This window comes from Salmo salar, chromosome ssa29 (assembly GCF_905237065.1).
Source record: "Salmo salar chromosome ssa29, Ssal_v3.1, whole genome shotgun sequence".
In the NCBI taxonomy this organism is placed as follows: domain Eukaryota; kingdom Metazoa; phylum Chordata; class Actinopteri; order Salmoniformes; family Salmonidae; genus Salmo; species Salmo salar.
This window is the reverse complement of record NC_059470.1, coordinates 25892573-25918692: the sequence shown is the minus strand read 5'-3', so window position 1 is coordinate 25918692 and position 26120 is coordinate 25892573. Positions and strand designations below refer to the sequence as shown.

The window sequence follows — 26120 nt, the reverse complement described above, 5'->3', positions numbered from 1 at the left end:
TCGCGGTGTCCGATTTTAAAATAGCTTTTCGGTGAAAGCACATTTTGCAATATTCTGAGTAGATAGCTCGCCATCACGGGCTAGCTATTTTGACACCCACCAAGTTTGGTACCAAACTCAGATTTACTATAAGAAAAATTGGATTACTTTTGCTGTTCTTCGTCAGAATGCACTCCAAGGACTTCTACTTCAACAACAAATGTTGGTTTGGTTCCAAATAATCCATAGTTATATCCAAATAGCGGCGTTTTGTTCGTGCGTTCAAGACACTATCCGAAGGGTAACGAAGGGTGACGCGCCCGGCGCATATCGTGACAATTTTTAAATATTCCATTACCGTACTTCGAAGCATGTCAAACGCTGTTTAAAATCAATTTTTATGTGATTTTTATCGTAAAATAGCGATAATATTCAGACCGGGAAACCCTGTTTTCGTTCAAAGACTCAAAGTTGAAAATGGAGTCGTCTCGTGCACGCGCGCACCCGTCTCATTGTTCTCAGATCGACCACTATCCAAATGCGCTACTGTTTTTCAGCCTGGGACAGCAGAGTCATCATTCAACGTTCTGGCGGCTGCTGAGAGCCTATGGGAGCCTTAGAAAGTGTCACGTTACAGCAGAGATCCTCAGTTTTGGATAGAGATGACAAAGAAGGCCAAGAAATGGTCAGACAGGGTACTTCCTGTACAGAATCTTCTCAGGTTTTGGCCTGCCATTTGAGTTCTGTTATACACAGACACCATTCAAACAGTTTTAGAAACTTTGGAGTGTTTTCTATCCAAAGCTACTAACTATATGCATATTCTAGTTTCTGGGCAGGAGTAATAACCAGATTAAATCGGGTACGTTTTTTATCCGGCCGTGAAAATACTGCCCCCTATCCATAACAAGTTAAACAGCATGATCATTACACAGATGCACCTTGTGCTGGGGACAATAAAAGGCCACTAAAATGTGAAGTTGTGTCACACAACACAGATGTCTCAAGTTGAGTGAGCGTGCAATTGGCATGCTGACTACAGGAATGTCCACCAGAGCTGTTGCCAGAGAATTCAATGTTCATTTATCTACCGTAAGCCGCTTCCAACATTGTTTTAGAGAATTTGGCAGTACGTCCAAACGGACTCACAACCACAGACCACGTGTAACCACGCCAGCCCTGGACCTCCACATCCAGCTTCTTCACTTACGGGATTGTCTGAGACCAGCCACCTGGACAGCTGGTGAAACTGTGGGTTTGCTCAACCAAATCATTTCTGCAAACTGTCTGAGACTGTCTCAGGGAAGCTCATCATCCTCACATAGGGTTTTGACCTGACTGCAGTTTGGCATCGTAACACACTTCAGTGGGCAAATGCTCACCTTCGATAGCCACTGGCACGCTGGAGAAGTGTGCTCTTCATGGATGAATCCCGGTTTCAACTGTACCGAGCAGATGGCAGACAGCGTGTATGGCATCGTGTGGGTGAGCGGTTTGCTGATGTCAACATTGTGAACAGAGTGCCCCATGGTGGCGTCGGGGTTATGGTATGGGCAGGCATAAGCTACGGACAATGAACACAAGTGATGAGATCCTGAGGCCCATTGTCGTGCCATTCATCCGCCGCCATCCCGTTTCAGCATGATAATGCACGGCCCCATGTCGCAAGGATCTGTACACAATTCCTGGAACCTGAACATTTCCCAGTTCATAGCCTGCATACTCAGATATGTCACCAATTAAGCTCGTTTGAGATGCTCTGGATCTGCATGTACAACAGCGTGTTCCAGTTCCCGCCAATATCCAGCAACTTCGCACATACACATGGTTAGCAGATGTTATTGGTCACATACACATGGTTAGCAGATGTTATTGGTCACATACACATGGTTAGCAGATGTTATTGGTCACATACACATGGTTAGCAGATGTTATTGGTCACATACACATGGTTAGCAGATGTTATTGGTCACATACACATGGTTAGCAGATGTTATTGGTCACATACACATGGTTAGCAGATGTTATTGGTCACATACACATGGTTAGCAGATGTTATTGGTCACATACACATGGTTAGCAGATGTTATTGGTCACATACACATGGTTAGCAGATGTTATTGGTCACATACACATGGTTAGCAGATGTTATTGCGAGTGTAGTGAACTGCTTATGCTTCTTAGATCCGACAGTGCTGCAGTTTCAACAGGTAGTATCTAACAGGAAGTATCTAACAATTCCACACCAAAACCTAACACACACAACTTAGTAAAGGAATGGAATGAGAATATATGAAATATATGGATGAGCAGTGACAAAGATGCAATAGATAGCAAAGAACAGATAGTGAAGGATACAGTATATATAGTTGAAGTCGGAAGTTTACATACACTTAGGTTGGAGTCATTAAAACTCGTTTTTCAACCAAATTTCTTGTTAACAAACTATAGTTTTGGCAAGTCGGTTAGGACATCTACTTTGTGTATGACACAAGTCATTTTTCCAACATTTGTTTACAGACAGATTATTCCACTTATAATTAACTGTATCACAATTCCAGTGGGTCAGAAGTTTACATACACTAAATTGACTCTGCCTTTAAACAGCTTGGAAAATTCCAGAAAATGATGTCATGGCTTTAGAAGCTTCTGATAGGCTAATTGACATAATTTGAGTCAATTGGACATGTACATGTAAATGTATTTCAAGGCCTACCTTCAAACTCAGTGCCTCATTGGGAAAATCAACAGAAATCAGCCAAGACCTCGAAAAAAAAATTGTAGACCTCCACAAGTCTGGTTCATCCTTGGGAGCAATTTCCAAAACACCTGAACGTACCATGTTCATCTGTACAAACAATAGTACGCAAGTATAAACACCATGGGACCACACAGCCGTCATAGCGCTCAGGAAGGAGACGCATTCTGTCTCCTAGAGACGAACATACTTTGGTGCGACTAAGGTTTGCAACTGCACATGGGGAGAAAGATTGTACTTTTTGGAGAAATGTCCTCTGGTCTGATGAAACAAAAATATTATTTTTGGCCATAATGACCATCGTTATGTTTGGATGAAAAACGGGGAAGGTTGAAAGCTGAAGAACACCATCCCAACCGTGAAGCACGGGGGTGGTAGCATCATGTTTTGGGGGTGCTTTGCTGCAGGAGGGCCTGGTGCACTTCACAAAATAGATGGCATCATGACGATGGAAAATGATGTGGATATATTGAAGCAACATATCAAGACATCAGTCAGGAAGTTAAAGCTTGGTCGCAAATGGGTCTTCCAAATGGACAATGACCCCAAGCATAAGTTGTGGCAAAATGGCTTAAGGACAACAAAGTCAAGGTATTGGAGTGGCCATCACAAAGCCCTGACCTCAATCCCATAGAAAATTTGAGGGCAGAACTGAAAAAGCGTGTGCGAGCAAGGAGGCCTACAAACCTGACTCAGTTACACCAGCTCTGTCAGGAGGAATGGGCCAAAATTCACCCAACTTATTGTGGAAGGCCTGTGGAAGGCTACCGGAAACGTTTGACCCAAGTTAAACTATTTAAAGGCAATGCTACCAAATACACTCAATTAGTATGTTAACTTCTGACCCACTGGGAATGTGATGGAAGAAATAAAAGCTGAAATAAATCTCTACTATTATTCTGACATTTCAAAAAGAAAGTGGTGATCCTAACTGACCTAAGACAGGGAATTTCTACCAGGATTAAATGTCAGGAATTGTGAAAAACTGAGTTTAAATGTATGTCATCTTCCAACTTCAACTGTACATATGAGATGAGTAATGCGAGATGTAAACATTCTTAAAGTGGCATTATTACAGTAACTAGTGTTCCATTTATTAAAGTGGCCAATGATATCAAGTCAGTAGGTAGACAGCCGCCTCGCTGTGCTAGTGGTGGCTGTTTAACAATCTGATGGCCTTGAGATTGAAAAACAGCTTCTGTCTCTTGGTCCCAGCTTTGATGCACCTGTACTGACCTCGCCTTCTGGATGTTAGCGGGGTGATCAGGCAGTAGCTCAGGTGGTTATTGTCCTTGATGATCTTTTTGGCCTTCCTGTGACATCGGGTGGTGTAGGTGTCCTGGAGGGCAGGTAGTTTGCCCCCGGTGATGTGTTGTGCAGACCACACCACCCTCTGGAGAGCCCTGTGGTTGTGGGCGGTGGAGTTGCCGTACCAGGAGGTGATACAGCTCGACAGGATGTTCTCAATTGTGCACCTGTAAAAGTTAGTGAGGGTTTTCAGGTGACAAGCCACATTTTTTCAGCCTCCTGAGGTTGAAGAGGCGCTGTTGCGCCTTCTTCACCACAGTGTCTGTGTGCGTGGACCATTTCAGTTTGTCGGTGATATGTACACCGAGGAACTTAACTTTCCACCTTCTCCACTGCTGTCCAGTCGATGTGGATAGGGGACTGTGCTCCCTTTGCTGTTTCCTGAAGTCCACGATCATCTCTTTTCTTTTGCTGACATTGAGTGAGGTTATTTTCCTGATAGCCTACAGGGAGGAGGTGAGGTGTCTCGTCGTTGTTGGTAATCAAGCCTACCACTGTTGTGTCGTCTGCAAACTTGATGATTGAGTTGGAGGCGTGCATGGCCACACAGTCGTGGGTGAACAGGGAGTACAGGAAAGGGCTGAGAAAGCACCCTTGTGGGGCCCCAGTGTTGAGGATCAGCGGAGTGGAGATGTTTCCCATCTTCAACACCTGGGGGCGGCCCGTCAGGAAGTCCAGGACCCAGTTGCACAGGGCGGGGTCAAGACCCAGGGTCTTAAGCTTAATGATGAGTTTGGAGGGTACTATGGTGTTGAATACTGAGCTGTAGTGAATTAACATCATTATACATAAATATTCCTCTTGTCCAGATGGGAGAGGGCAGTGTGCAAGCGATTGCATCATCTGTGGACCTGTTGGAGCGGTAAGCAAATTGGAGTGGGCCTAGGGTAACAGGTAGGGTGGAAGTGATATGATCCTTGACTGGTCTCTCAAAGAACTTCATGATCACAGAAGTGAGTGTTACGGGGGATAGTAATTTAGTTCAGTTACTGTAGCTTTCTTGGGAACAGGAACAATGGTGGCCATCTTGAAGCATGTGGGGACAGCCGTCAACCCTCGCAAGGCTGCCGGCCCAAACATGTTTAAATGTTTTACTCACGTCGGCCACAGAGAAGGAGAGCCCATAGTCTTTGGTAGCGGGCCGTGTCGGTGGCACAGTATTGTTCTCAAAGCGCGCAAAGAAGTTGTTTCTTTGCGATGTCTGCGACGGGGATCGTTTTCTCCACAGGCCACAATCAACAGCCTGATCTATGCGAAGGAGATATGTCATGCTGCATGAGGCAAATGGTGGTCACACCAGATACTGACTGGTTTTCTGATCCAAGCCCCTACTTTAAAAAAAGTACATGTATCTGTGACCAACAGATGCATATCTGTATTCCCAGTCATTTCAAATCCATAGATGAGGGCTTAAATGTATTTATTTAAATTGACTGATTTCCTTATATGAACTGTAACTCAGTAAAATCTTAGAAACTGTTGCATGTCACGTTCATATTTTAGTTCAGTGTACATTTCTCCTTGACTGTGTATATTTTCTATGGCCAAGGAGCAGTGGGCCTCAGTGTAAGCGTGTGTGTGTGTGTGTGTGTAGGGCAGCGATTAATGCAGGCCAGTCTTTGATGAGGGGCTTTGTGAGCATGACTAAGCAATGAGAATCACTAATCCATTGTGATTAATGCAACAAATTGCCCATTTTCTCCAGATTTGGCAGACAGAGAGAGGTGAGAGGGAGTGATCTCTGCTTCTCCATCTCCATCCTGAGATCTGAGTAGTTTCACACAGACCCAATTGATCACACAGTGGCTCTGCTATAGACCTTTTAATCAAATACAGACTTAATGGCGAAAGTTCATACTACATGGAGGACCTAACTTGCCTATCATAGTTTAGACAGCCTCTGTCTGGCTTTTCCACTCCATCTCTAGCTCCAGTGAGTGAGAGTAAGATTAGGTGCTGTTAGCATTCTCTTCCACCATATGGATTATCTCAATGCTACACCTTCTCTGTTGACAGTTTACCAACCTCGCTCCCCTCACTCACTCTGACCACTTCTGTAAACAGAAGAAAAGCCCTATCACCATTCCTTCTCTACTCATACTAGCCTTGCATACCACTCTTGGAAGGCTTCTAGGTACTCCAGTAAGACACAAGGTTGATGAATGAAAGAGACTACTCTAGCACGGAACAGGCACACTAAGGCTGTACTCTAGTCAATGTATTATCTCAAACTCATCTTCCTACCCAACCAACCCCATCTTGCACAATGCACACTACCCCTATGCCTGGCGCCAACATTCACAGCACAGGTTTCTGTTGCAAAAGAGTTGGAGTTACTGCTTGCCAGTATTTCAAATCTAGGACTCAACAAAATGACTGTAGTTTTACCCTGGCCAGAACAATAAGCTGCGTAAAACAGTGGAACCTCCTACTGCACTAGCCACCCTCTTACGTCAATCAGATTACACCACTATGTAGGTCTACATAAAAAGGAAAAGTTCACAAATGTTGAATCTTATATTGTCTTTGTGCATCTCTGAGTTATGTTCCATCGATTCCCTGGGTCATTTCATGTTTTCATGTGTACCGGCGTTCAAGCAGGCAGAAATCCGGCAGGTATTTCATAACACTGTGATAAAGTCGCTATCACTACACTGGAAGTTAATGGGACTACAACATTTAGATCGCGAAAACGTCTATCATACATGTCAGATTTCAATACTGGCCGATGTCATAACTCAGGAGGATGTCTTCTCTCGAATGAGCCATTAATCATATTTTTGTGATATTCCTACCTTGAGAAATGTGTAATTTAACAGGAGGGTATTTTTCCTATTTGTCTGCCTCTTTAGCGCGAGGTGCATTGCATGGTGCAGTTGCCAGATATTATTGAAAGGAGATAGGAATCCAATGAATGAAGGAACATATGACATTAACCAATCACGTTGTGTCACGCGATCCCTTCTCACAGTCAAGAAACGTGCTTATTTTCCTTGAAAGTACGCAATGTCACGATTCCAAAGCTATATGATCCTACAGATAGCAAGTTAATTATCGCACATCTCGGAAAAGATTTGCAGTGTTGTACTTCTCGTTGAAAACAATGTGCTAATGTTGGGTTTTTGAGCTAGCGCCTTGAAGGAGAGCGATCCTTGAGCCAGAATCGTTCAGAATGCACCGCGCGGCCAATTGATGTAGCATGGGCAACGTTTCCCATCTCCTCAAAAGTACAGTGCATTCGGAAACTAATCAGACCCCCTTCCCTTTTTGTTACGTTACAGCCTTATTCTAAAAGACATATATTTAAAATGTTCCTCATTAACTTCTATGGGCTAGGTGGGACGTTAGCGTTCCACTCTATTCAACAGCCAGTGGAATCGCGTGGCGCGAAATTCAATAATTTCAATATTTCAAACATACGACTATTTTACACCATTTGAAAGATAAGACTCTCGTTAATCTAACCACATTGTCCGATTTCAAAAAGGCTTTACAGCGAAAGCAAAACATTAGATTATGTTAGGAGAGTACATAGACACAAATAACCACACAGCCATTTTCAAAGCAAGCATATATGTCACAAAAACCCAAAACACAGCTAAATGCAGCACTAAGCTTTGATGATCTTCATCAGATGACACTCCTAGGACATTATGTTATACGATACATGCATGTTTTGTTCAATCAAGTTCATATTTATATCAAAAAACAGCTTTTTACATTGGCGTGAGATGTTCAGAAATTGTATTCCCACCGAAAACTTCCAGTGAATTTACGAAATTACTCATGATAAACGTTGACAAAATACATAATTATTTTAAGAATTATAGATACAGAACTCCTTTATGCAATCGCCATGTCAGATTTTAAAATAGCTTTTCGGCGAAAGCACATTTTGCAATATTCTGAGTACATAGCTCAGCCATCACGGCTAGCTAATTTGACACCCGCCAAGTTCGGGGCAACCTAAACTCAGAATTACTATTAGAAAAATTGGATTACCTTTGCTGTTCTTCGTCAGAATGCACTCCCAGGACTGCTACTTCCACAACAAATGTTTTTGTTCCAAATAATCCATAGTTATGTGCAAACACCTCCGTTTTGTTCGTGCGTTCAGGTCACTATCCAAAGGGTAACGCGCGAGCGCATTGAGACAAAAAAATTCAAAATGTTCCATTACCGTACTTAGAAGCATGTCAAACACTGTTTAAAATCAATTTTTAATGGTATTTTTCTCGTAAAATAGCGCTAATATTCCAACCGGACAATGCTGTATTCATTCAAAAAGGGAGAGAGAAAAAAAATGGCGAGGTCTCGTGAATGCACATTTCCAATCTCTTAGCCACCAGGCAGTCCACTGACAAACTGTGCTCCTGTACTCTGCCCGGAGACAGGAGACGTGTCAATCCGCTTTCTGAACGCTTTAGAGAGCCAATGGAAGCCTTAGAAAGTGCTACATACGGGCACTGTAGTTTCGATAGAGAAGCAAAGGGAGAACTCCAAATTCGCAAACAGGCCACTTCCTGCATGGAATTTTCTCAGGTTTTTGCCCGCCATATGAGTTCTGTTATACTCACAGACACCATTCAAACAGTTTCAGAAACTGCAGAGTGTTTTCTATCCAAATCTACTAATAATATGCATATTCTCGTTTCTGGGAAAGAGTAGTAACCAGTTAAAATCGGGTACGTTTTTTATCAGGCCGTGAAAATACTGCCCCCTAGCCCAGACAGGTTAAATCTACACACACACACACACAATACCCCATAATGACAAAGCGAAAACAGGTTTAGACATTCTTGCAAATTTGTTAAAAATAAAAAACAGAAATACCTTATTTACAGAAGTATTCAGACCCTTTGCTATGAGACTCAAAATTGGCCTCAGGTGCATCCTGTTTCCATTGATCATCCTTGAGATGTTTCTACAACTTCATTGGAGTCCACCTGTGGTAAATCCAATTGATTGCACATGATTTTGAAAGGCACACACCTGTCTATATAAAAAGGTCCCAAAGTTGACAGTGCATGTCAGAGCAAAAACCAAGACATGAGGTCGAACAAATTGTCTGTACAGCTCCGAGACAGGATTGTGTCGAGGCACATATCTGGGGAAGGATACCAAAACATGTATTCAGCATTGAAGGTCCAAGAACACAGTGGCGTCCATCATTCTTAAATTAAGAAGTTTGGAACCACCAAGACTCTTCTATAGAAGCTGGCCACCCGGCCAAACGGGGGAAAAGGGCCTTGGTCAGGGAGGTGACCAAGAACCCGATTTTATATATATATATTTTTTTTTATTTCAACTTTATTTAACCAGGTAGGCTAGTTGAGAACAAGTTCTCATTTGCAACTGCGACCTGGCCAAGATAAAGCATAGCAATTCAACATATACAACACAGAGTTACACATGGAATAAACAAAACATAGTCAATAATACAGTAGAACAAAATTTTTTAAAAAAGTCTATATACAGTGAGTGCAAATGAGGTAAGTTAAGGCAATAAATAGGCCATGGTGGCGAAGTAATTACAATATAGCAATTAAACACTGGAATGGTAGATGTGCAGAAGATGAATGTGCAAGTAGAGATACTGGGGTGCAAAGGAGCAAGATAAATAAAATAAATACAGTATGGGGATGAGGTAGGTAGATAGCCCATCTGTAAACAGCCCATCTGTAAACAGCCCATCTATGTACAGGTGCAGTGATCTGTGAGCTGCTCTGACATATATGACTGGAGCTCAGTCAGTGTGACAGAGGTCCTCTGTGGAGATTTTGCCAAAAGGCACCTAAAGGACTCTCAGAACATGAGAAACAAGATTCTCTGGTCTGATGAAAACAAGATTGAACTCTTTGGCCTGAATGCCTAGCGTCACATCTGGAGGAAAGCTGGCATCATCCCTACGGTGAAGCATGGTGGTGGCAGCATCATGCTGTGGGGATGTTTTTCAGCGACAGGGACTGGGAGACTAGTCAGGATCGAGGGAAAGATGAACGGAGCAAAGATGAGAGATCCTTGATGTAAACCTGGCCCAGAGCGCTCAGACTGGGGTGAAGGTTCACCTTCCAACAGGACAATGACCCTAAGCACAAAGCCAAGACAATGTAGGAGTGGCTTCGGGACAAGTCTCTTAATGTCCTTGAGTGGCCCAGCCAGAGCCCGTACTTGATTCCGATCGAACATCTCTGGAGAGACCTGAAAATAGCTGTGTATCGATGCTCCCCATCCAACTTGACAGAGCTTGAGGGGATCTGCAAAGAATGGTGAGAAACTCCAAATACATGTGTGCCAAGCTTGTAGCGTCATACCCAAGAAGACTCGAGGCTGTAAAAGCTGCCAAAGGTGTTTCAACAAAGTACTGAGTAAAAGGTCTGAATACTTATGTAAATGTCATAGTTTCTTTCATTTGCAAACATTTTATTTTTTTTACTGTTTTTGCTTGACCATTATGGGGTATTGTGTGTAGATTGATGAGTGGAAAAAACGATTTAATCAATTTTAAAATAAGGCTGTAACATAACACAACGTGGAAAAAGTCAAGGGGTCTGAATAGTTCCCTGAATGCACTGTATATCTGCCGTTGTTAGCCAGCCAGCCCATAGAGAGAGCATTGCATTGTGGATGATGTAGTTGAATTGAGCTGCAGATTTCCACAATGATTTCCCATGTTACCAACCTTATTATAACTACAAAAAGAAACATTTGTACAGTGTTATTTAACACCGTACATTGAAGGAATAAATGGTTTTGGGTGGATTTTTACTATAAGTTAAGCTTCAACAATATGGAAGGTCAATATGCAGGTCAGGTCAGTGTTCCCGCATGGTTGCATGTGAAGTCTGGGAGCAAATGTTGCTCTGGCTCTCAGGCCCAGAGTTAATTAAGAGCTCAGAGAGAGGAGAGCAGAGGAGCCCCCCCACATGGCTGCCAGCTGGAGCCAGCCTTTGATTAGACTCCCAGAGAGAGGAGGGCTGGGGCTACACTCACACACAGATATACTAAGGCGGTCCACAATATATTGAAAAACATACACACATACTGTAGAAGACACAGATACTGTGTAGATCTATACACACACACACACACACACCCCAGCACTACACAGGGGGAAACCCTGCCGTATAGGGGACAGGATTGGAGGCGCACATCTCTTGGTCATCAACTTTCTTCTCTTCGGGTTGGTAAAGTCACAGTCTTATATAAGGAGTCATAAACCTGTAATCATTAGTGAACTCCAGCCCCCAATTCCCCTACACAGAGCAGAGTTATGTCTTGCCCCGGCCAGGCTAAGGCTAATTGGGCAGAAATATAAACGGAGAGTTAAAACTAAATAGACGGCTAGACAGAGAATATGAAGGGAAAGGCACTTCTCTAGAAGTTCTCTAAATTGGTAGCTAAGCCATGGAACAGACAGAACCTCCCCAAAAGCACTAACACTTCCATGATTCTATGGTAAGCTGCTCAGTCTGCTTGTTTACAGGTTGTCTGTTGTTATTGAAGTGATCGAATGTAGATAGCCAGGCTTAAGAGTGCTATCCTGACCAGAGAGAAACACGTTCAAGGTAAATAACTTAACACACTACAACTTATTGAAGTTGTGAAAGAATGAGAGAATAGTTTATCCCTTCCATGTTAGTCACGCAGATACGCATGTAGGAGACCTTCCATGTTAGTCACGCAGATACGCATGTAGGAGACCTTCCATGTTAGTCACGCTGATACGCATGTAGAAGACCTTCCATGTTAGTCACACATGTAGAAGACCTTCCATGTTAGTCACGCTGATACGCATGTAGGAGACCTTCCATGTTAGTCACGCATGTAGGAGACCTTCCATGTTAGTCACGCTGATACGCATGTAGAAGACCTTCCATGTTAGTCACGCATGTAGGAGACCTTCCATGTTAGTCACGCTGATACGCATGTAGAAGACCTTCCATGTTAGTCACGCATGTAGGAGACCTTCCATGTTAGTCATGCATGTAGGAGACCTTCCATGTTAGTCACGCTGATACGCATGTAGAAGACCTTCCATGTTAGTCATGCATGTAGTAGACCTTCCATGTTAGTCACGCATGTAGTAGACCTTCCATGTTAGTCACGCATGTAGGAGACCTTCCATGTTAGTCACGCATGTAGGAGACCTTCCATGTTAGTCACGCATGTAGGAGACCTTCCATGTTAGTCACGCATGTAGGAGACCTTCCATGTTAGTCACGCATGTAGGAGACCTTCCATGTTAGTCATGCATGTAGGAGACCTTCCATGTTAGTCACGCTGATACGCATGTAGAAGACCTTCCATGTTAGTCACGCATGTAGAAGACCTTCCATGTTAGTCACGCATGTAGAAGACCTTCCATGTTAGTCATGCATGTAGAAGACCTTCTGGCATGAGACTGCACAGAGGGCGCTTCTTGTGTGTGTGTAAAACTCACCAGTCTGTGGTCCAAAGAGAAGCTGAGTTTCTCTGAGGAAATGCTGAAGGAAACATGCATGGCTCCCATCACCAAGCCCCGTCCGGCATGCATCTGTGTGTGTGTTCCTCCCCCAGGAATAATCTGATTAAGCAGGCTATACCAGTCTGTGCAGCACTGGTTTCATCTACAGTGCAGCCACTAAGACTACTAGTCAGCAACATAGACTATGAGTTAGTCATTCATTATAGTACTCTTAAATCAGGGAAGCCTTACGGCCACTCTACAGCTGCTGAAAACCCACTCTATAGAGTCCAGATTACTGGAATGGATAATGTGATTATTCCATCATATCGGTGGATCCATGTAAAATCACATGTGTGTTACTAGGCTATATAAAGTTGAATACTAACTATTATCGCTGGATGCCATCTATACAAGGAATCTGATGGAATCTCTAGCTCACACAGAGAGAGCCTGCTCTGTGTCAATAGTAGATTGATCTACTATTGGGGAGGGAAAGAGGAAGACAGAAGAATGCACTTTCATCCCATAAGATAGTCTAGTCTTTTTAACCGTTACACTGTCTTACTCACCTAGCCTATGCAACGGAACCAAACCCCATGTACATTCTGAGAAAGTGATTTCCAGAGATTGGGACCGGGCAGCCATGTCTGTGTGCTTGTTCACCAGAATCCTTCTAAACCTAGTGCTGTTCAGATTCACTAATCTCTGTAGACACGCCAGGATCTCCTATTGCCCAGTTGTTTGGCATTTCTGGTGACTAGTCTGACGAGCACCAGGTCGAGTCCTGTGTGCTAACAAGCAGTGGCCTACTCCTTGACATTCAGGATGTTGCAGATAAAAGTATCCTGTATAGAGCAGCTGACACGATAGCCTATTCTCTGAAGCAAAGTAGAATTTCTATTTTATCTACACATTATAGCCTAGTTCTGTCTGAATGTTCTGTAACATTGCACCCTCCTAACTAGGCACCTGTTGCCAGCTTGTTGAAGTCTAATATCTCACAATGGCCCAGTTCCTCTTCTTTTTGTCCAACGACAGAGGGCATACTGAGAGAGACCGCGCCCCCCTTTGATCGTGGGAAGCCAGGTATTGGGTAGAGAGTGTCACCCACTTTCTCCGTCTCATTCACTCACCTGATATAGTCTGTCAGAAAGCCCTAAATGGGAAACCCAACCCCAGCCACAGCTAACAGAGGACAAAACCCTACTATGAACATTAGGACTTGTAGGAATGCTACACACACAAATATCTGACCTAACAAGACACTAACATTCTACATACAAATAGTCTACAGTAAAACGGGTCTGGGACACTGCACATATAGTTAGTGTGGGGTGAAGTTACTAACCCTTGAGAGGCCCAGGAAACCTCTTTCCAGGATGACACAGAACCAGTTATAGTAGGGTATAAAATCAATCCCACTGATAGACCTTTGACATAAGCTTCTCTGAGAACAAGGACATTTATATGAGGCAAAGTTCAAACATAAGAACTCCATGTAACTGCCACTCCTGTGACGAGCGGATGTAGTGTGTGAAACAGAAACAGTCTCCTACACCAGTGTAAATACACTGAACAAAAATATAAACGCAACATGAGCTAAAATATAAGATCCCGGAAAATGCCCATATGCACAAAAAGCTTACTTCTCTCAAATTGTGTGCACAATTGTGTTTACATCCTTGTTCGTGAGCGTTTCTCCTTTGCCAAGATAATCCATCCACCTGACAGGTGTGGCATATCAAGAAGCTGATTAAACAAGATGATCATTACACAGGTGCACATTGTGCTGGGGACAACACAAGACCACTCTAAAATGTGCAGTTTTGTCACACAACACCAGAAGTCTCAAGTTGAGGGAGCGTGCAATTAGCATGCTGACTGAAGGAATGTTCACCAGAGCAGTAGCCAGATAATTTCATGTTGATTTCTGCACCATAAGCCACATCCAAAGTTGTTTTAGAGAATTTGGCAGTACGTCCAACCCGCCTCACAACCGCAGACCACGTGTAACCACGCAAGCACAGGACCTCCACATCCGGCTTCTTCACCTGCGGGATCGTCAGGCAGGTGCTGAGGAGTATTTCTGTCTGTAATAAAGCTTTTTGTAGGGGGAAAAAAAACTAATTCTGATTGACTGGGCCTGGCTCCTCAGCTGGTGGGCCTATGCCCTCCCAGGTCCACCCATGGCTGTGCCCCTGCCCAGTCATGTGAAATCCATAGATTAGGACCTCATTTAAATTGACTGATTTCCTTATATGAACTGAAATTGTTGCATGTATATTTTTGTTCAGTATATTTGAATACTGGAATGAAATAGCAAAGTTTCTGTGATATGTTCAGATATACTACTGAACAACACAACATCATCTAGCTGACATGAAGCGTTTCCCCTGAAACAGTATAGAACCCTTGCCCGAATGTGCACCTGCGCCTGGCATTCCATCCATAGAGAAAACTGTTCTGGTATTCCACCTCCCTGGTGTATGGGCGCGTACCTCTGGAAAACAATCTACTACACCTACAAATCCATACTGAAAAGGAAGTAACAGGGAATGTTGAAAAATGAAAAAGAGCTGGAGAATTAGACGGTAAAGGCGATTATGTTCCTGTTCTTTCGCGTAAGCCAGCAAAACACCCGATGAAAAAGTGCTTATTTATGTGTATTTAATTAACTTAGTTTCAGCATAAACCTCTTACTTTGTAGTTGACCAGACCCCCACAGCACCCAAAGAATGGCATCTCCCACATCACTATAACAACCAGGGGAGTAATGCCCTACAATAACCCCCCTCTTTGAGTTAACGTTAAAGGAACAAATTAATACTACAACCCAAACGAATTTGATCAATATTGACTGTGAATGACACATTTATATTCACACAAAAAAGTTGACCAGTTTCATATTAGCCATACATTTGTTTATGATGCAACAAATTGATATTACATTCATCTGCAAGTTGGTTCCGTTTGCTTATCTTACCCTTCTCATAGTCGTTGATGTTGTCCTGTGCCACCGGTATTTCTCATCAACAGAGCAGTAGCTGTTTTTGTTGATTAGATAGCCATAATCGATAAACACTTTACTAAAAGGCTTAGCAAGCTACTTGAAGGTCCAAATGTCTTTTGGGTCCTGCAATCGATGATTACACACGAAAACATGTCGGAAGTAGCAGGCCACTGTTTGATAAACTGGCTTGCAACATCTCGTGACAAATGACTAATTGCAACATCAGGCTAGTTAGCTGGCTAGCTAACCGATAAATTCTAAAATATTTAACGTTACAAAACTAAAAGGTTGCGGGCGAGAAAACATCCGGCGTTGGTTATGCAAATGAATAAATGGGAAAAGAGGGAGTCAATAACTTAAAAAGTTGTTCAAGCAAACTCAGAATCCGTTGGTACTCGTACTCAAGTGTGTGAGGCTGGTGGATTATTGGCAGCTCGAGCTGTCGTTCCGGTGAGCAGCATCCGTACACTTGTTGCGGTGATTGCTTGGGGGTGGAGTTTGCGTTCGACCTTCACGGTTTTACACTAGTTACCACAGCCACAAAGACAAAATTGTCTCTATCGTAAAAATTAATTAAATCTAAAATTAGCTTATTGGTCTTAATTTAAGGTTAGGGTTAGGCATAAGGTTAGCAGTGTGATTAGGGTTAAAGTTAGGTTTAAAATTACACAGACCAGAAATTGTAAAAATAGTCGGGGTTTATGACATTGTGGATGTAGTAACTAGTGACGACCCCAAATTCACTCAAACTACGTTTTTCTCAATTTTTGTTGTGGTCTGACCGCAAAAGAACCACACCTCCTAAAGCCAATCACAGTTAAACAAAACATGACCACGGCAGTAAACACGCCCATAGTAGGTTGCGCTCCATTGTAAAAAAAACAGCCGTGGAATAATAAATGCGAGCGTCTTCTTCGGACGTCATTTCTGGCACTGACATTTGTCATGCCTTTGAAAAGTACAGGACCTTCCAGTTGTTTGAAGTATTGCAAAGCTCAGCCTGTTTCCTCATGCCTAAGTGTTTTTATTCATGCCCGCACCCAGAAATGTATATCACATTACACCAGCTGATACATTCTTCACAAATGTGTACCCTACTACTTTGTACATAGGAGTAAATTAAAAGACAGTGAATTGTTTACAGTGTATGACATTTTATTGAAATCAAACAAGATACAAGAACACATGTCACAGGAAATCTGTCATAGTTTGCTGAGTTATCAGAGAGATGATCTTAAATGATAGGCAAAATCCGTTGCAGCATCAAAATATTAGACACAATTGTTGTTTCGTTTATGTTCGTATTTGATAAAAAAGCATTTAAACAATGCTTTTGTCATTGCCTAAAATTACTGTACACGATAGGCTATTAACGTCATGTGAACGACATATTAAAGCCATCTTAACATCATATTGGGGCTAGTGGTTAGAGCGTTGGACTAGTAACTGAAAGGTTGCAAGTTCAAATCCCCGAGCTCACAAGGTACAAATCTGTCATTCTGCCCCTGAACCGTCATAATAAGAATTTGTTCTTAACTGACTTGCCTAGCTAAATAAAGGTAAAAATAAGATATTAATGTCATATGTAACAGGTGGTAATACAGTATTGGAACTTTCCCGTGTTATTTCACTGAGCCATGTGGACCTAACCCCTATTCTGCACCAAAGAGAAGGAACCCAGAGAAGGTTGTATCATCATCTTCATCAGCAAACAGCCCGTTGAAGAGCTCTCCTCCAGCCACCTGCAGCCACACCTTGTCCCCTTTCTCCAGGTGCAGCACAGCTCCGCCTGCTGCCTGGTCCTCACTGCTCTGGTAGTTATCCATGGTGTGGATCACCTTCACCCCGTTTCTCACTAATGCTACTTTTACATTACGGGAGAACACAGTGATGTGGTAGGTAAAGTAGTAGGCCCCAGCCACCACGCAGGTGAACCGTCCGGTCTGTGGGTCATAATGGTCCTGCCGGTTGTAAATCACCTTGTCAAACCTGATCGGTGCATTAGCCGGTGGGAGTTTGGTATATTCGGTTAGACCCACTGAGAATGCGCTTTTTGGGATTAAGAATGTGTCCCCCTTCTCTCCCTTCTCCCCTGTCTCGCCAAGATTCCCTCGCTCTCCGCGGTAACCAATGTTGCCTTTGAACCCTGGGGGCCCGAGGTTTCCCTTTGGTCCTGGTCGGCCTGGAGTTCCCAAGGGCCCCTGGATGCCTCGGTCTCCCTGGAGCCCGATCTCCCCCTTCTGCCCTTCAGGTCCCAGAGGCCCCAAATCCCCTTTCGGTCCCTGGGTTCCTGGTAACCCGAGCTCCCCCTTCTGGCCCTTTAGGCCCATGGGCCCTGAGACTCCTTGGGGCCCCATCTTCCCCGGTGGCCCCTTCTCTCCATTCTCACCCCGTCTGCCCTTAATTCCTGCCAGACCAGCTGTACCTGCAAATGCAAGGATAAAGGAATTATGTTTATGTTGCCTATCAGAGAAAGCCAGCATTGATAACTGTACAAAGTATTTTTGATTATAAAATACAGTATTACCCAGCTCCCCTTTGTCTCCTTTGGGGCCACTCTGTCCAGTTGGTCCAGTGATGCCGATTTCACCTTTAATGAATAAAGAACTTTCAAAAACTTATTAGCATGGGACCAGAAATGCTGGTTTCTATTGAGACCTATCTAACTGAGGAGGTTGTGCCTTTGTCTTACCTTGATCACCTTTGTCACCTCTGAACCCATCTCGTCCATCTCGGCCTGGCATTCCATTGTGGCCTGGGTCTCCTGGTATTCCTGGATGTCCACAAACACATTCATTCTTCTTGGGTTCTTCCAGTGCTACGCATCTCACAGCCAGCAGAAGGAGCAAGAGAGAGACTCTGAGTTTGACCCACACCATTGTCCCTCAAGAGCCAATGCTTCACAGCAGCCCAGTTGAGTATTCTCAGCACTAGATGCACAATACAGAAGAGGCTAATCCAGCTCAACACATGAAGTTCAATACACACTCACACACATATACATTCACAGACACATGCATACAAACTGAGCACAGGAGAATGAATACAGCTGAGCCAAGACACCGAAGAAGGTCACACAAACCTTACCAAGGACTTGAAAGGTGGTGACATCACCATGCCAACTGCCAAGCCAGGCATCCCATTGGTTCAACAAGGATAACGGCTATTTTAGGTTACTTATTCTGTGTCCAGCCCTCTCCCCGTTCCACATCACCTGTCCCCTTCTAGAATATTCCCCATTCTCTGGCAGGGTAATGATCAGCTTGGACTGTGCTGAACATACAGTATCTGTTACCATAGGGATGGTAGCAAGGCAATAAAATGGTGGTGTTCTGTGTTTGCTTCCCTGTAGCAGTACATGCAGGATTTATTTCATTTTAAATTGTTTAATTACATTTGTTATTTTACCCCCCTTTTTCGTCATATCCAATTACGATCTTGTCTCATCGCTGCAACTCCCCAACCGGCTCGGGAGAGGCGAAGATGGAGTCATGCGTCCTCCAAAACACCCGCCAAACCGCGCTCCTTAACACCTGCCCGCTTAACCCGGAAGCCAGCCACACCAATGTGTTCGGAGGAAACACTGTTCAACTGGCAACCGAAGTCAGCCTGCAGGCACCCGGCCCGCCACAAGGAGTCACTAGAGCACGATGAGCCAAGTAAAGCCCCTGAGGCCATAACCCTCCCCTAATCTGTACGAGACTAGGCCAATTGTGCGCCGCCATATGGGACTCCCAGCGACGGACGGTTGTGACACCGCCTGGGATTGAACCTTGGTCTGTAGTGATGCCTCAAGCACTGCGATGCAGTGCCTTAGACCGCTGTGCCACTCGGGAGGCAATACATGCAGGATTTCAATGCTGGCCTGTATGGTGGCTGTCTAGCTCCTCCCGAATGAGGTCTTAAAACTAAAAGGTTAAGGGGATATCAGGGATAAAGAGTAAGATGCTTATCAGATGCCACATTTTTTCAATGATTTCATTTTGAATGTCAATGTATGATAAAATGTCCCTTAGTTAGCGACTGAAATCATTAGCAACAAAAAACAAGACAAGGGACAGTCGGGATGGGGAGATGTTAATGTATGTGTGTTTGTCTTCTGCATCTGAAACATCAACATCAGCAATATTGTTAAATGCTTGACCCCATAAATTACACTATCAACTCTGACCTTTCCGGTTAGTGTTCTAGAACCTACACACCCATCCCTAACCCCAATGGAATGCCTAGGAGTGTTTGTTTTAAGCAACATTATCTTCACAGATAGCATTCCTTAGAAGTCTGGTACTTCTCTGATGATGGAAATCCATTGGAAAAGATATTAGACAACCAAATATAAAGACATCTAAGAGCGATGACTTTAGTATATTTCACAGATCAGAAAAATACTGGATTTTCCGGAATCAGTTTTCATTCATGTATTTGTCATATCCTCTACACACAAGATTTCAGATATAAACATATTTCTTAATGTAAACATGACAAATTAAATAATATATAATCAAGCATTATCAGGCCAGGAACAGAATGATCCTTGTGTCACTTTCATACAAGATGGCTCTTTAACAGTGGTGTAAAGTACTTAAGTAAAAATACTCCAATGTACTACTTAATTCGTTTTTTGGGGTATCTGTACATTACTATTTTGGACAACTTTTACTTCACTACATTCCTAAAGAAAATAATGTACCCAAAAGTAATCGTCACATTTTGAATACTTAGCAGGAAAGGAAAATGGTCCAATTCACGTACTTATCAAGAGAACATCCCTGGTCATCCCTACTGCCTCTGATCTGGTGGACTCATTAAACACACATGCTTTGTTTGTAAATGATGTCTGAGTGTTGGGGTGTGCCCCTAGCTATCCGTAAATAAAATAAAGAAAAGAAAATGGTGCCGTCTGCTTTCTTTAATATAAGGAATTTGAAATGATTTATACTTTTACTTTTGATACTTAAGGATATTTTAGCAATTACATTTTCTTTTGATACTTAAGTATATTTAAAACCAAATACTTTTACTCAAGTAGTATTTCACTGGGTGAATTCACTATTACTTGAGTCATTTTATATTAAGGTATCTTTACTTTTACTCATGTATGACAATTAAGTACTTTTTCCACCACTGCTCTTCAACAATCATGGGATTGGCTGAAACACACACAGTACATACATTATAATTACACATATGTTATAAATGCACAGCACAGAATGTTAGTCAAAAAAATAGAACTGAATACATGCCTTTGAATTCCTCTGCATTATGGTGGGTGACATTTCTTATATAAGGCATAGTTTAATGTCTGTTTGCTGTATTAACCAGGCACAACGTGCTGGTAATTTGGTTACAGCAGTTACTGCAAAGTCTTCACAGAATTAACACAAGACAGCAGAGGCATCGTCGCTCATCGAGTTCCATTCAGTTATACATGAAACATCTCCTGAGGTATAGCAAACCCTCCATGACTATACAATGACTCAGACACACTTCCTGTACATACAAACAAACAAATAAAGAGTTAAATAATTTAAATATGTAACATACTATAACATGGTCTTGCTGTTATATTTGGCAGTAGTGTAAAATACTATTAGCGTGTTTTGTAGAGGGACGACTCCAATCTTGGGTTCTCTGTATCGACTGAATTACTAAGACTTCATCCACTGAAGGGAATGGCTAGCAGGACTATATGGATGGAGAGAGCAGGACTATATGGATGGAGAGAGCAGGACTATATGGATGGAGAGAGCAGGACTATATGGATGGAGAGAGCAGGACTATATGGATGGAGAGAGCAGGACTATATGGATGGAGAGAGCAGGACTATATGGATGGAGAGAGCAGGACCATATGGATGGAGAGAGCAGGACCATATGGATGGAGAGAGCAGGACCATATGGATGGAGAGAGCAGGACCAAGGAGGACTGGAGACTGGGTGTGGGGTAAGCAGAATCTACTGAGGTCTGTAGGAATCGTGGTGTGGTATATGGAGCACTTTGTTTGGGTGTTGGGGACGAACAATAGAAATGTGTGTATATGTATGTATGTATGAATGGCTGGTGTTGCTGGGGAAGGGGGAAAAGGGGTTGGGTCATTTCATGAGGTTCAGGGAGTGTGGTGGAGCTCTCTCTGGAGGTCCAGTAACTGGAGTACACCGCCAGGCTAAGGGAGTGGCAGGCAGCTGGCTGAGCAGCTGGCTGGTGTCTCTACATGATCTGGCGGTGCGATCCGTAGCCCGTCATGCCGGACTGCGAGGCCCCACGGTTGCTGCCCATCTGTAGACCAATCAGACTCTGGCCCTGACGAAGCTGGTCCTCAGAGAACTCCCGCCGGTAACCCTGAGCTTTCCTACACAGACCAGGACAAACAGGAGAGTTGAGATGTAGAACACTCACACAACAAGGGGGTCGTGGCCTGTCCTTACCTGTGGAACCAGTCTCGGTCGCCACGGTAATGTCCGTCGTCCTTGGTGAGGGCAACACTTCCTAGGGCCATCAAGGTTCTCTGCACCGCGGCCATGTCCTGCCCTGTAACCATAACAGAACAGAACCTCACAAGCACTGGACCCCATCCAGACAGCAAAGAACAGGCGGGGCATCAAATAGGCAAACAGGTTCCAAATAAAACCAACTTAAAACCCCCCAAAATTACCAAGAAAAAAATAAAATGTATATTTCAACTCTCAAAATGTTCCTTCAATTCACAAAAGGCTGAAAGCATCAGAGTGAAACAGCGCCCCTCTGTCTCTGTATGTGTAGGCCATCTATCTGATGCTGTCTGGCCAAAAAGACTATGATATTGTTGCCACCCGTAGCATTGAATAAAAGGGAAGCCAGCGAACATTTGGCCTCCCTTGATAAAAAAAAGTATACTATATTAGCCAATCAGCATTGAGCTAGACTGAGTGAGTCCAACTGTGAATGGTCCTGGTGCCCCCATCTGTATCTAGATGTAGTATACTAATGTTAACTAGCTGCCTAATCTTTGACCATGAACGGAAGTTAGGCTAGCGAGCTAGCATTTTAGTCAGGTAGCCTAGGACAACAAAAACTAAAAGCATGTACTGTATGACAGAGTCATAGACCGTTTCTCAACATGAAAGAGAGGATGGCAATGGCGTTTCTCTACAAGTAAGGTGAGTCAACATGTTTTTCTACTTGCATGAATGCATACACACATATACACACACAGAAATCAGAACCATGGACAGCCACATATTTAGCTTACGTTGGACTAAATTGTTTTTGGTATCCTTCAGTTGTCTCTGAATTAGACTAAGCATTGATGCTGTTGAAATGTTGAAGTAGAACTGGTGTTGGAAAAGTGGAGGCAGCTCCTGTTTTCTTTGTGACTTGCGGTAACTCTGGTGTTTTAAATCAATAGTTGTTCAGTGGTCCTAAAATGTCAGAAACATTAACTTGATTGACCATGCTGTAGTTCATGTAACTGTTTGTTACAGTCAATATGCTTTGTGGACTTCACCAGACAGAGGTTACTCTCCTGTTTTGTGATGAAACAGAGGTGTTGCTGAGTTTATTCTGCCACTGTGTCTTCTTATTGTCTCAGCATTTAGGCCTGTACATCACAGTGTCAAGGCATATGAACTAACAGGTTACAGAGTAAACAACGCAATTATCACAACACATAGGCTATAATATGCTTTTGTTTTTTGACTTGGCTTCCCCAGTGATTTTACCCACGTACCGCTGCTGGACTATAAAGACTTGTAAATTCAATGTGAGTATTGATGGTCATGTACAGGCAGACAGAGCTCAGCAGAGACAAGTGTGAGAGTCTACGTCATTGGAGAAACATATCAATGTCGCCCGGATATATGGAAACTTTATATGTGCCCGTGAACGTGCAGCCCACCTTCCCACAGGTCCACGGTCTGGAAGATGTCTGTGGTGATGACTCCGTAGGTCTCGGCAGCCTGCAGGAACTGGGAGATCTTCTCCATCTGCTTAAAGGCCATCTGGGTCTCCAGAATCTTCTTGATGGGCTCATTACCACGCGGGTACAGGCTATTGATGAGCCTACACAGAATCTACAGGGAGGAGGAGAGAACAGGGGAGTAAGGAGAATACAGATACATGGATAAAGAAGAGAAGAAGTAGAGGGAGAAAGGAAGAGATTGATCAATGAAAAGAGGGAGAGAGAGAAACAAAGAAAAAGGCAGAGGAGAGCACAAATTGGTGTCATTGTTAGCTTATATAAGCGGTCAATTATAGATCACTGACCGCTGTCCAGTCAATCAGTGAATCTTATTGAGCTTGTTCATTCTCATGCATACTCACTGTTCCATCCATCAGCCAGGTCTGGAAGTTCTGTCTGCCTGGCTGTGGTCTCTCCAGGTTCCCCCCACACTGAGCTATGATCCAGTCTACCAGCCGGGCCTCCAGGTCCAGATTATATTTCAGCTCTATCTTCTCCTGCACCTCCTTGCTCAGACCGTAGCTGGGTCCCCTGTTAGCCATGGCTCCTCCTGTCCTACTCACCCAAACAGACAGACAGGCCAGACAGACACCCACCGACCAGTCGTCTGCAGCTCCACTGACCAACACCCTGGAGCAGTCACAGCACTGGCAGCCTGCACCTGCTACACAAAGGCAATACATCATGTAGAAAATGGAACGTTGTCAAGCACTGTTAAAGCAATGCTACTGTATTAACATCCAATTCCTGACTTCAGAACAATAACTAATCAAAGTAGTCACATTCTTCAAGGTGCATTATAAGGGACAACATTTCTTTTGATTTTGATCATTAGCTACATCACCTGTTGTTTACGTGATTCACTTTTCTTTCCTCTGCTTTCTCCCTAATGGCCCTTGTGTCCCTTACAGCACAGACACTAAGCACATCCCCCCAGAGACCCAGATCGCTAGCCTAAATGGGTGTGGTCCTTGGCACCCGTCCCACGCAGATTCTAATGAGGGAGCCTATGGTAGACTAGACTGTGGGCGTGCTGAGCATAACATCGAAAAGCAATCGCATTGCATTGATTGTGTAGCCTACCATGAATGCGAAAAAAATCGTAACTTTTTTCACCCCCCAAAACAACGTATAAATTAGGAAATCAGATTATGAATTTCAATCATGTACTTTGTAGGAAAAGTATAAGAATTGTAAAAAAAATTACCTAACGCAAGTTTTCCGAATATCTCCTAGATAATGTAATAAACTAGCAATTCCGTTTAATTATTAACGCACACAAAAAAAAAATCATGCGCTCCTTCAAAACTAATTTAGACGAATAAAAACTCCGGGCACACTTACTAGAAAAAAGAGGAGAGAACGTTCGTCTGGTAGCTACTGTGTGGTTAATTCCGCTGTGCTGCTCAGCGCAGGCGAACGCTGAACCCGCGGCGCATGCGTGGGTGAGGCTCTGGACTCAGTGTCCGGGAGTGGCACGCCACCGGTTTTATATGTGCGGCGCCAAGAGGAGGATCCCTCTCGATCTCTGATACAGAATGAGACAGGCCAGCGGGAAGAAGAGGAGATGGCAAAGGAAGGCAAGGCGAGCCTACGATCAGCTTAAAGGATATGTGGGCTGACCATCATTATCATAAAGTCCAGTGGCGATTTTAGCATGATAATCTTGGTGGGGCAAAGTCACCCAATTTGTTTTAGATTCATGCCAGCAAAGCTAACACAACACCAAACAATTCATTAATTGCATGATAACGGTGACAAAAGGTGCCCACAAACTGTTAGGGCCTACATAAAGCTGTCCCAACAGCAGAATCCCAACAGCAGTCCCAACACCTTACCACTGCTACACCTGGCTGTCAGCAGAGCATTGTTGGCCAGCAAAGCAGTTCATTCAGCCTCATTTACTGCCTTAGAAAACATAGCTGATATGGCTGACTTGCTTAAATAAAATGTGATTTCTATTGACAATTGAGATGTACAAACTATGGCATAAGAGGATGACAAGTGGATAAGAGGCAATCCGTAATTTCGTTTAAGATATTAATGAGCGAACTAGGACAGACATAGTTAATATACAGTTGAAGTCGGAAGTTTACATACACTTAGGTTGGAGTCATTAAAACTCGTTTTTCAACCACTCCACAAATTTCTTGTTAAAAAACTATAGTTTTGGCAAGTCGGTTAGGACATCTACTTTGTGCATGACACAAGTCATTTTTCCAACAATTGTTTACAGACAGATTATTTCACTTATAATTCACAAAATGGACACTAAATTGACTCTGCCTTTAAACAGCTTGGAAAATTCCAGAAAATGATGTCATGGCTTTAGAAGCTTCTGATAGGCTAATTGACATCATTTGAGTCAATTGGAGGTGTACCTGTGGATGTATTTCAAGGCCTACCTTCAAACTCAGTGCCTCTTTGCTTGATATCATGCGAAAATCAAAAGAAATCAGCCAAGACCGCAGAAAAAAAATTGGACACATCCACAAGTCTGGTTCATCCTTGGGAGCAATTTCCAAACGCCTTCAGGTACCACGTGCATCTGTACAAACAATAATACGCAAGTATAAACACCATAGGACCACGCAGCCGTCATACCGCTCAGGAAGGAGATGGGTTCTGTCTCCTAGAGGTGAACGCACTTTTGTGTGAAAAGTCTAAATCAATCCCAGAA

General features: G+C 43.3%; 3 protein-coding genes across 5 annotated transcripts in view; all 3 read right to left on the bottom strand.

Annotated features, from left to right (window-relative positions):
* Positions 1–15952, bottom strand: part of LOC106590434 (spermatogenesis-associated protein 13) — a 35025-nt gene extending 19073 nt beyond the window's left edge. Inside the window, exon 1 of the mRNA XM_014181476.2 lies at positions 15478–15952. Within this exon, the coding sequence (XP_014036951.1) occupies positions 15478–15486 (9 nt within the window). The 5' untranslated portion in view covers positions 15487–15952. The remainder of the gene's footprint in view (positions 1–15477) is intronic.
* A 686-nt stretch (positions 15953–16638) lies between these two features.
* LOC106590436 (complement C1q and tumor necrosis factor-related protein 9A-like) lies at positions 16639–18606 on the bottom strand. The gene is made up of 3 exons (XM_014181479.2): positions 18197–18606; positions 18032–18094; positions 16639–17929 (listed from the first exon to the last, which is right to left on the bottom strand). The coding sequence occupies exons 1-3, from the start codon at positions 18381–18383 to the stop codon at positions 17157–17159; spliced, it is 1023 nt and encodes a 340-aa protein (XP_014036954.1). The 5' UTR covers positions 18384–18606; the 3' UTR covers positions 16639–17156.
* Positions 18607–20531: 1925 nt separating this feature from the next.
* LOC106590437 (transgelin-3) lies at positions 20532–24922 on the bottom strand. 3 transcript variants are annotated; one of them, XM_014181481.2, is made up of 5 exons: positions 24785–24922; positions 23803–24104; positions 23378–23552; positions 21930–22032; positions 20532–21853 (listed from the first exon to the last, which is right to left on the bottom strand). In XM_014181481.2, exons 2-5 carry the CDS (start codon positions 23980–23982, stop codon positions 21712–21714), a joined length of 600 nt encoding a protein of 199 aa, XP_014036956.1. In that variant the 5' UTR covers positions 23983–24104; positions 24785–24922; the 3' UTR covers positions 20532–21711. The 3 variants fall into 3 exon arrangements, with proteins under 3 accessions (XP_014036956.1, XP_014036957.1, XP_014036958.1); XM_014181482.2 differs by lacking the exon at positions 24785–24922 and adding an exon at positions 24285–24735; XM_014181483.2 differs by lacking the exon at positions 24785–24922 and adding an exon at positions 24285–24735 and having other exon boundaries at positions 23803–24101.
* Between the last annotated feature and the right edge of the window lie 1198 nt (positions 24923–26120).